Source organism: Helobdella robusta, assembly GCF_000326865.2.
Source record: "Helobdella robusta unplaced genomic scaffold HELROscaffold_21, whole genome shotgun sequence".
Taxonomy (NCBI): Eukaryota; Metazoa; Annelida; class Clitellata; order Rhynchobdellida; family Glossiphoniidae; genus Helobdella; species Helobdella robusta.
In genome coordinates, this window is record NW_008704124.1 from 498816 (window position 1) to 510267 (window position 11452).

General features: G+C 28.3%; 2 protein-coding genes across 2 annotated transcripts; one reads left to right on the forward strand and one right to left on the reverse strand.

Annotated features, from left to right (window-relative positions):
• Positions 1-215: 215 nt before the first annotated feature.
• Positions 216-4446, reverse strand: HELRODRAFT_186951 (hypothetical protein; the record flags this gene model as incomplete). The annotated part of the gene is made up of 13 exons (XM_009018264.1): positions 216-703; positions 1090-1162; positions 1558-1659; positions 1913-1981; positions 2152-2213; positions 2526-2545; positions 2839-2897; positions 3073-3188; positions 3345-3485; positions 3600-3702; positions 3779-3849; positions 4014-4103; positions 4356-4446. The coding sequence occupies 13 exons, from the start codon at positions 4444-4446 to the stop codon at positions 627-629; spliced, it is 1074 nt and encodes a 357-aa protein (XP_009016512.1). The 3' UTR covers positions 216-626.
• A 400-nt stretch (positions 4447-4846) lies between these two features.
• Positions 4847-7399, forward strand: HELRODRAFT_171540 (hypothetical protein; the record flags this gene model as incomplete). The annotated part of the gene is made up of 5 exons (XM_009018265.1): positions 4847-4944; positions 5183-5336; positions 5606-5696; positions 5769-5991; positions 6730-7399. 5 exons carry the CDS (start codon positions 4847-4849, stop codon positions 7397-7399), a joined length of 1236 nt encoding a protein of 411 aa, XP_009016513.1.
• Positions 7400-11452: the final 4053 nt, after the last annotated feature.

The window sequence follows — 11452 nt, forward strand, 5'->3', positions numbered from 1 at the left end:
ATGCAATCGTGCACAAACATTTTACGTACTTATATATTGTTGGTTTGTGTACGTGTTTCATTCAACCAGAAGATCGCGCATTTAATCATACATACGCTGAAGCTAGGGGTATTCCAATTATAAACGAACGTGGAATGCAAGCCTGGCATGGCATCCAAACTATTTCAGCACATGTTTAATAAAACGATTCATGTGAAAAGTTCACTCTTTTGTTCAACTTTTTAATAAACTGTGCAACAGTGTTTTATGTTCCTTCACAATGTAAATAAGCTTATTGAGAAACTACTTTCCTTCATTTAAAATAGTCAAGTTCGAATCAAGTACGAATCAACATTAACGAAGTTATTAATAACATTAAAATTATGTCATAAAAGGGGAATTAAAGTAAAAATATAAGCACATTAAATGAATGGACGTATAGAAAGCACATGATCAGCGTTTACGGTATTAAAAAACTAATGCGGTAACATACTCACATATAAAAGCCAATAAATGAACAGAGACATAACGTGAAATTTATGGTTAATAAATTAAGAACAAATGCTAAAAGTCTAATATTCTTTTTGAAAAACCAACAAGTTAGAAAATAAATAATAAAAATACTAAAATGACTGGTAAAAACAATGTTATGCAACATTTTTGTACTTCGTGAACAAATTGTACAGAACTCTCAAAGTCGATTTCGCATCCAAGTTTACTATATCTGTTAAAATTTTATGAAATAATTTGCTAATTTACTGAATTAATTTTGAAAAAACTATATTTACAAGGCATATGTATATATAATTAAATCATCCAACTCATGGAGTAAATGTTGATGGGTCTAGATGCTAGATTATTTTGAACTAAGATGGTTGGATGAAAATATGAAAACTTAAAAAAAAAATGTAGAAACATGCGAAATATATTTTTTTTTAATAAATAATTTCATAGTAACTGAAATTTTCTGAAGTGAATTGTGCCACAAGTTTTATGATATAATTTGATGAGAATAGATGGATTTTTTGAAATAATTTGATCGTATAAGAAAAGTTTTTAAATAATTTTTAGAAATAATAGAACAGAAAGATAAATGAAAATTGTAAAAACCTTCTGGTCTGGCCTTTGGCTTGTCCAAACCACAATCTACCATCAATTCGAAAGCGAAATTGACGTTTTGAACCTAAAGAAAATGATATGCATTGTATTTTGAAGATATACATACATGTGTATTTTTGGTTGGAACTATCAAAAACGACGGAATTAATTCATATAAAGACTTAATCAAAACGGGAATTGAAAGTATCTTACTATCATCAGCTTTCACAATTTATAAATTATAAACAATATTTACGGTAAAATTGAATAGACTGTGAACTTTCATTAAACATCCAGAAATTTCTTATAATATTTTCTCTGTAAAACCCTTCCTTATAGGAGGCCCAACAAACGAATGACTACTACTAAACTTACATTCTGATCAGCTAGACAAACACTAGAAGTGGAAATTTAAAACAATGGAAAGGCTGAACTGCACAACAGCGCTGATATCAGAATTAAAAAAAAAAATTATTGTACCTTATTTTCAAACGTTTGGGGAGTGAGATGGAAATTGTAAAGAGGGGTAAAAAATCCTTCCAGCAACCCCATCAGCAGCACCAGGTACACGCCGTCGTGAAACTGAAAATTAAGAGGACACGCTTTTATGGGTGATTTCATTCTAAATTATAACCGCTTTAATGATCAACATACCAAAAAACAACATGTTTACAAAAAGTCTTGAAATGTAAAGATTATGCCAATTTGTTACAAAAAATCATGATAAGACAAACAATGTTTGCATTCCCAACAAAAACATGAAGTTACAGGAAATTTAACTGAATAGTTTATTTATTTATTGAAAAAAAAGCAACAGCCAAACAAAAATTTAAACCTGGTTGTCGATATCTGTGACTTCCAGGTTAATCTTACTCAAGTGCTTATTTGCAAAATCTACCAGGGACTGATTGGGAAATATTATTTCCAAATAATAATAATAATGATAATTATGTTTGTAATTATAATAGTAATTATGTTTCCTCGACGTTTATATGTGTTTTTCATATAACTATTTATAAAAAGAAACAAATTTTTGAATTAAACTTCTACATAAAGATGAAAACAGCTACAAACTCTTTTGACAAAGTTTAGTTTATCAGGGGCATGGTCAAACAATGTGTCAAAAGCATCTCGTTCTTAGGAAAATATTAAAATCATTTTGTGAGTAAAATTGAATATTACATTTTAAAATTTGTTGTAGCTCTTTAGTTTTGGAGACATTGGTAAACATTATTAGACTTATACTACTTTTGATACCAAAAACAGTAAAATGAAGAAATGAAGAGAGAGAGAGAGAGAGAGAGAGAGAGAGAGAGAGAGAGAGAGAGAGAGAGAGAGAATAAGCATATGATCCCCTTATATTTTCATATTTTCAACCTATATTTGTGTTTGAAATAATATAATAATTCTCAAATTGAAACTGTGAGAATTTGTAAGTGTGTAAAAACCTTGTCTTCCTCCAGTTTCTCTGAAATTAATATATGAAACATTGATCATACAAATATTTTTTTAGATTGAAAAATAAAATCAAATAACCTAAATATTCAATGTAGATTAATGTATTGAAAGTTGTTAAAATAATTAATTTGATTAAAATTATTACATCTATTTAAATTTAATTTATTCTAAACAAAATTATTTCAGAAACAATACTCAGCGGTTGATTATATGATTACATGGTAAATTAATATGAATACTAATTAGAGTCTTTATCAAAACTAAATTATCACAAGATCAAAGTGCCAAATAAAGTTCTCTAACTCATTAACTCTAGTTATCTGAACGGGTCTTCTGCTAGTCAAAAGTGCATTATCCTTTTTCTGTTCGTAAAAAAAAACATAAATCAGCATGTGAAATATCTCACTGAATCGTATTTGTGAATTCATTTAAAAAATTTGAGATAGTTGAAAAGAGTGTGCATTTGGAAATTCCAAAAAGGAATTTCCCAAAAAAAGTTAAAAAATCCATTTTACACAAATAAAGCATTCATCCAACCTGAACAACGATCATGTTGATGACGACATTATCAGGCAATCTTATTGGAGGTTTGAAGGCCCTCACGAGTTCAACCAGCAGATGTAACATGGATAACAAATTTTTGGAATGTATAGCTGGATTTGGTGAACAATAACAAATGAATCAAACTGAAAAGAATGTCATATAGTACTACAAAGTCAATAATTTATACAAGGAATAAACTGTCAATGTGTTTATATAAGATTAATAAAAAAAATGAACTGAACCAATTGTAAGAAATGAATTCTAACAATCCACACTCCATCTGTGGTCAGACCAGCTAATATTGAGCACCTGATTTATTGTATTGAGGACGTCCTTCAATTTCTGTTTCTGTCCTATTTCAGACTGTGTTACTTCGGGCACTTCAACTTTTATGTTTGCTAATTTCTCTAAAGACAGAAAAAACTATGATAAACTTGAGATACAGAAAAAAAACACTAAAATCAAAGTGCAAAGTTATATAATTAAAAATTAAAATAAAAATGCATTAAGAATAAACTTACCAATCAACTTTTGAAGAATTTGTCCATCAAATAAATCTTCCTCCAAGTCTTTCACCAAAATTCTATAAACTGCCAACTCATCATTTATCCAATCAATCAGCAACTGATCAAAAGGAAAAAACCCAACTAAATTTGTAACTTTAACTTAAAGAAAAATCTAAATATACTAAATTAAATACCTTGATCAATTCTTTAACTTTTGGATCTTGTCTAGAGATGGGATCAATTATGGATCTTTCCTCATTTTCCTCTGCACATCAATTGAAAAGACTAAAATAGTTCTTTTGATTAATTAAAACAAATAAACTTTAAAAATATTCAAAAATTTGTATAGCCATTTAATTACAAATACATTGAAACTTTTTTTTACAATAGCAAGACTGTAAATTTGTTAAAATACAAAATACTACAAACCCAATAAACAGTGTTCTGGTCCAAGGTCTGCTCCTAAAGGACTGGCTGGCAGTTCTATGGCATTTCTTCCTTCTTCAGTGACATCTTGTGCTAATAATTAAATTAATTAATTATAAATTATAACTCTTATCATTTATGAATAACAATTCATTAACCCATAAGTAATCAATTAATTAATATTATATATAATTCAACTTACATTTTCATTTTTAATTAAATTTAAATTTTAAAATTTGAATGAACAAAACACTGAATAAACAGACAGAGACAGATAGATGGCGAATGTGAGCACTAAAGTCACAAAACTTCAATAAAAACTTCACTAAAATAGAAAGCAAAAACCTTCTTTTTTCTTCTTTTTCCCCAAAGTTCCGATTTTATCGAGAATCGTCTCATCTTTTTTATCTTTAATACGTCCACCAGGATGAGCCATTTTTTACAATATTTATTATATTTACAATTTAAAACAGAACTGCGTGAAAAAAAAGAATGTGTTTGCAACTTTTTTGTAAAATTTTCTATCCAAATATTTCTTTTCAACACTTGATTATGCTATGTTTTTTAAGCAAAATTAATAGTACAAAAAATACTTTTTAAATGTACATAGTATACATACAATATAGGAAGAAGAGGAGAATGAACTAGCCATGTAAAATATATTTTCTATATATATGGAACTAGCCTAAAATTCCATGGTCTTGGGCCATGTTCATCAATTTGATTGCTCAACTAACTTCCATCGTGTTTGTAAATTTTTTGTGATGAATAAAAAAATTAGAATCATGTCATAATAAAAGGTAATATTATTTAATTAATCATTTAGTTAACTGAATATGATGCAATATAATTGCATCGGTTTGGGTTACAAATCAAAATTCAACTGTGATGTTGAGGATCCCCAAAGCTTCAATGAAGAATGCTTTTGTACAAGGTATTTTTTACTTTTTATTTATTTTTTTTATTTGTCTGTTTGTATGTATTGTAATTATGGTATGGTAGGTTTAAGTAAGTAAGTAAAGTAGCAACCTAATAATTAAAGCCTGAGCTAAACCTAGATAAAGTTACTTTTTTATAATAATATTTTTAATTGATAATTGATTAGGTTAGTAACAAAACAAAATAAATGCATTTTTTAATTTTTTAGTTTAAACGTACAATTACTTCAATAGGCTAACAGATGATCTCTTGCTGTATGGATTGTGCATTGGTTATAATGGTAACAAAGTATCAAAGTATGTTGCCAAACATTTTGCAGTCAAGTTCCTAAATTTTATTGAGGATGCTCATAATGCTGATAGCAAAATCAATTCTATACTTATAAAGGTTTGATCATTAAATTGCTATTATTAATGCTAAATTATTATTTATTATTAAATTATTATTAATTTTTTTATTTATTGATTTTATATTTTTGAACTCTTATTATTATATTTAACTACATGCAGACCTTTTTATCTATTGAAGATGATGTCTTGAACCGTTCATCAAATTTTATTAGTGTAAGTGTTTCCAAAACTGTTCATTCATTTATTTATTTATTAATAAGACACTTAGGTAATTTTCATTCAAAATTTTTTTCTGTAATAAATTAGCATATTTTTCAGCAAAGTGAAAATGAACTTGAATGTGCAAGTGTGTTAATTGCCTTGAACCACAAAAACAAGCTACATGTGGCTTATACTGGTATGTTATAAACATTTTTATTTTCATTTATTCACTGGTTTTCATGGAATAAAATTTTCATCTTATACAAAGGCTGTAGCAGAGCCCTGCTGGTGATGGGTGATGACAAGTTGTACCATGTGAACCAACTGACCACGGAGCATAACATGCTGAACAGTAAGGAAATTCAAAGATTGACAGAACTTGGTCTTGATTGTTCCAAACTAGGAACTTCTGAATTATGTGGACATCCATTCACTAGATGCATTGGAGGACTGAATTTAAAAAAGCACTTCCAGAACTATCCGTTATTAAGGTACAGTTTGTTTTTAAACAATATGATTAGTTTGAAACTAAGTGCATAATCTTTTAAAAAATTCTTTCATTTTATTCAAATTAATGTTTTCCCCATATCTTCACAAAAAAGAATAAAGTAATGTTTGAATTCCATTGATTATTTATAAATTAAGTCATGACTTATTTTACCAATGACAATGCATACATTTTAGGTTTAATAGAGTTTGAAAATGGCTGTTAATTGGCGTTATACAAATTACATTGATTGATTGATTGATTGATTGATTGATTGATTGATTGATTGATTGATTGATTGATTGATTGATTGATTGATTGATTGATTGATTGATTGATTGATTGATTGATTGATTGATTGATTGATTGATTGATTGATTGATTGATTGATTGATTGATTGATTGATTGATTGATTGATTGATTGATTGATTGATTGATTGATTGATTGATTGATTGATTGATTGATTGATTGATTGATTGATTGATTGATTGATTGATTGATTGATTGATTGATTGATTGATTGATTGATTGATTGATTGATTGATTGATTGATTGATTGATTGATTGATTGATTGATTGATCGATCGATCGCACATAATCTGAAAGCTTTTTTAGTGTAAATAATTTTTTTATTTATAATAAATTACAATTACAACTTCCAATGCTTACATATTGCAAACCTGCCTTCATTCAAAAATTTGTAGTTATTTATTAATTTAATATTTCAATGTTTATTCAAGCAAACTACTTTCATCACCGTGGATCTGCGAACCAGACGTTATTGAACCAGTTCAAATTAATGATTCTAGTCACACGTTAGTTCTTGTTTCAAACAACATCATATTCAAGATAGCGGATAGTGGCTGCTCTCCTGAAAAAATCAACGACGCAATATTTACGAAAATTCAGCAACAAATTCAAATTCATCCTAACATGAACAACGCTGCGCAACGTTTGATAGAGGAAATCAGCTCTTATGAAAATAAAACGTTTTGTATGTTTTCACATGAAAGTTCATACTCGATAATTATTCACAATTTCAAAAATCCGTATTTGTCCAACACGGTTAAAAAAGCAACATATCGTAATATAAATGCTTTACCTCCGTTGACTATAGATGTTGGTAATAACGAATCTGAACTCTCTCAATTAAATTCTTTGCAGCTAGATTTTCGGCTACCGGAATTATTTTCAAAAAAGAATGTTTCCCGATCAGAAACTATGAAATCTGTAGATGACATGCTTAAGTCAACTGAAGACAGCAACTTGATTTTAAGAAAACCTGAAAAACTTGCTCCTTATGTTGATTTTTCGGCTTTTTATGCTAATTCTTCAAATGCAGATTTAATAGCTGATTCAAAGGCTCTGCGTGATTTTGAAATTATTTCTGAAAATATTTTAAAAAGTTGATGATTTCTTCATTGCTTTATGCAAAACGTTTGTTTTATTATTAATTTGAAATACAGCTCTTTAAAGGTTTTCATTACAAAAAATCGCACTGACGTGTTTGGTTCGTTTTTCAAGCGAAAATTGGTGTTCGACTGATAACGCTCGATATGTATGCGTCCACGGAATTGCTTCATTCGTTCGTTATGTTTTCTACGGAACACAATAATTGGTTTATCTCCTAGTTATTGCGAATATTGACCGCAGCTGGTCATTTAATGTTTAGTCTCATCTTGAATTTATTTCGTCGGTTACTTTTTCGTTTAATCATAAGCGTTTAAGAAGCGATTGAAGCAGCATCTGTTTGAACAGGCCTTAGGTGGCCGTGCTAACGTTTGTTTATCCCGGCGCCTCTGACGCTATGCATAGGGCGCTCATATGACATTATTATTATTATATCATTATTGAATCAATTATTATCTGGTGGGGTGGCAATCATATATAAATTAAAAAGTAACAATAGCAATAGATGACATTCAATATTTAATTATTATTTAAGACTTACCTAAACTTTAATAGTCATATCAAATAAAGTTTTCATGATGTTTATGTTTAAAATTCTTCCCTCGGTCATCGGCTTTTTCGGAAAATTCCGCCCTAGTCGTCAAATATTTTTCACAATTTTGGCCCCTCTTTCCGTCAAATTTGTTTAGATCCGCCAATGGTGAGCAGCATTTTTATAAAAAGTCAGTTAAAAAATCTAACAAAATAGACGTTATTAGCAAACAGTCGATCGGACAGTGATCAGCTCGATTTGTTGTGGCGTGGATATAGTGAATTAAGCTGGTGTTTTTTAATAGATTCATGTAGTCATGTAGTATCTCATAAGCGTGACAATATAAAATTTGTTAATAAAAATAACGGCATTTTAGATATTAATTGTCTTGAATCCACTGAATAGTTTTTATGTTTTGCTGATCTCGCACTACGGTTCGATTTTTGGAATGTGACGCTGATGTAGTAAATTAAGCTGGCAGTTTTTAATAGAATCATGTGGTACCCAATTTCATGAGCATGAAAATGTTGAATTTGCTAATGGAAATACCATGGATATATATAATATCTATGGGAAATACCGACGTTTTTGATATAATGTGTCTTAAATCGACGAATAGTCATTATGTATTACTGAACTTGCACTTTTGTTCGTTATTTTTTGGAATGTTGCGCTGATATAGTAAATCAAGATGGTAGTTTTCTATTAGATTTATGTAGTAATCAATCTCTTGAGCATGAAAATGTATTATTTGTTAATGTAAATACCGACGTTTTTGATATATTAATATCGTATCTTACTGAATCGACCGAATAGCTAACATTATGTATTACTTACCACACACTATAGCTCGACATTTTTCGAACGTTGCGTTGATTTATTGATGTTATGGTTCAGGCAAGTTGGCAGCATGTGTTCGGTCTTAACGACTGGTTGGTGTATAAGGCAAAATAATGACGGTCCGTTTATGGATTGTCTGTATGCGGCCGATAATTGGCAATCTTTGATTTTGATTATTTTGGCATAAAAATTTTCCCAAATATGAGTATTTAGCCTAAAAAACATGAAAAAAATTAATATTACTGTTTGAAACCTAAAAATTAATAAATCATATATTGTTTTCTTTATTATGTAGTTCTGACATACACAGAACCGCTTACATATAATTCCCTGTATTTTAACCTTTAATCAATCAATTGGTTTGTAAAGCACTTTTCTGCAATGTTCAACAGCTCTCCTCAGTGAATTTTGCAAACAGATCTGAAATCCGTTCTGAATTTCGTAAATGATGGAGAAGTGATGGAGAAGTAGTCAGAAAAGGAGGTAGAGAGTTCCAGAGAAAAGGGCCAGAAAAAGCAAATGCAGATTCAGCAAGAGTGTTTAACACGAGTTAAAAAGAAGACGATCGTAAAACGAAGTGTTTAGGTTCAATAAGTATTTATCTGATAAGTACTTGGAAAATAAATTAGATTGAGACATGTACATTAATGTGCAAATTTGAAAAATTATTTTTTATAGGTAGCCAGTGCAAGAGAACCAGATATGGAGATATATGAGAAAGGAAATGAACACGAGCAACTAGACAAGCAGCAGAGTTAAAAGCTATACTTAAAGGATAGAGTGTAGAATCAGGAAGACCATAGTAAAGTAGAGTGAGTTACAATAATCAATTCTGGATAAAACTATGAAAAAAAAACAAAAAGGAGAAGAGTAGGATCGTCAAGAAAAGACAAACGTTTTTTTTTCTACGTAGATTAAAGTAAGAACTTCTAGCAACACTATAAATCTGAGAAGAAAGAGACATGCTAGAATAGACTGCAAAACTTCTGAGAAACATCAAGAATCTTAGAATCAGGCAAAATAATTGAAGGAATAGTAATAGGGCGTGTGGATTTATTAAAACAAATTAATTTAAATTTAGAAGGTTTAAGTATAAGACACATAGAGTCAGACCAAGCGATTCATTATTGTTTATGTTTTTTATGCTTTTTTTTGTATTATTATGCTGTGTTTACCGTGTTTACTGTTTTAATTAAATAATTGTTTTTAACGTTTAGTTTTGTTGTTATGTGTCTAATTTGCATATAATATCATTTCTCTTCCTCACTTTTTGTATTTATTTTCTCACTTATTTGTTTAATTTTGTTTCACTGCCTTGCATGTTGTTACAGTTTCTGCGTCTGTCAGATCCTGATTTTTAAAGAATAATAATAATAAAAAAAATAACCACGTGTAGCTATAATATTGCCAAACACATATACAATGATATACATAAATCATATACTTCCTAATGACAGATATATTTAAACATGTTTGAATTATTCAACAAATAAATTATTAGGATTACAAATATTTATTCAAAGTACATATATGTCAAATATAGATATTTATGGAAGTTAATATAAATAATATATTAATAACAATAGTTAATATATATATATATATATATAATATACAATACAAAAGTTATATAGTTTATATAGTTAATACACATATATTTGAATATATATATATATATATATATATATATATATATATATATGTTGGTAATAGACCATAATTTTTACAATATTCTATAAATTCTATTTAATCGAAAAAACGAACTACAAACATATTAACGCCAAACATTTGGTAGAATTTATAGAATATTGTAAAAATATATATATATATGTATATATATATATATATATATATATATTCTCAATTGATAAATGTGTATGGAAGAGAGCATTAACAGAGCCTTAAAAGGTCAGTCATGCCTTCCATATTCACGGATCTTTTGCTTACGAAGCCTGCGCTAGTCTCTGTTGGTCCCAATATTATGTTCATTAACTGCAAATAAAAATATCCACCAGCCTTAGCACTGTCTTGAAAGCGCGTATCGTATTTTTGAGATTGAATTAATTTTTTAAAATATTTAAATAACTCGTTACAAAAGTTTAATTTTAATTATTGTTACTTATTTAAATTGTGACCTAGATAATAATACAATTTATAATATAATATTTAAATTTAACAATTTCCAGCAGTTTTGTACTACTGGAATAAAATAAATAAATAAAAACATTTTGTTTGCTTGTTTTGTTTGTAATCCTGTAATTAATTGACTTGAGATTTAAATATTGTATTTAAATTTTTAGAAGTTGTGTAACGAGTAACCTAATTGACCTGATCATACCACATTAATCAATATTAAATTAAGAGAATTAATATTATTAATGATCTAGTGGTTATCTAGTTTAACTATACTATAATTATAATTTCTTTTTTTTATTATTTTTATTTTATAATATAATTATAAATAATAAATACAGTGTGTAAACTTGTAAAATAAAGTAAATATAACATTTCAGTTTTATTTAAATTTATCTTCAACCTACCAACTGGCGAGCAAAATAACTGATCCACACTTAAATGTAAAAAAATTCAATATTTATCTGTTTATCTTATCTGATCACACCATTTGATTTAATTGGATTTGATCAAGCAGAGTTTTTTGCTTTGAAATAAAAACTATTAAA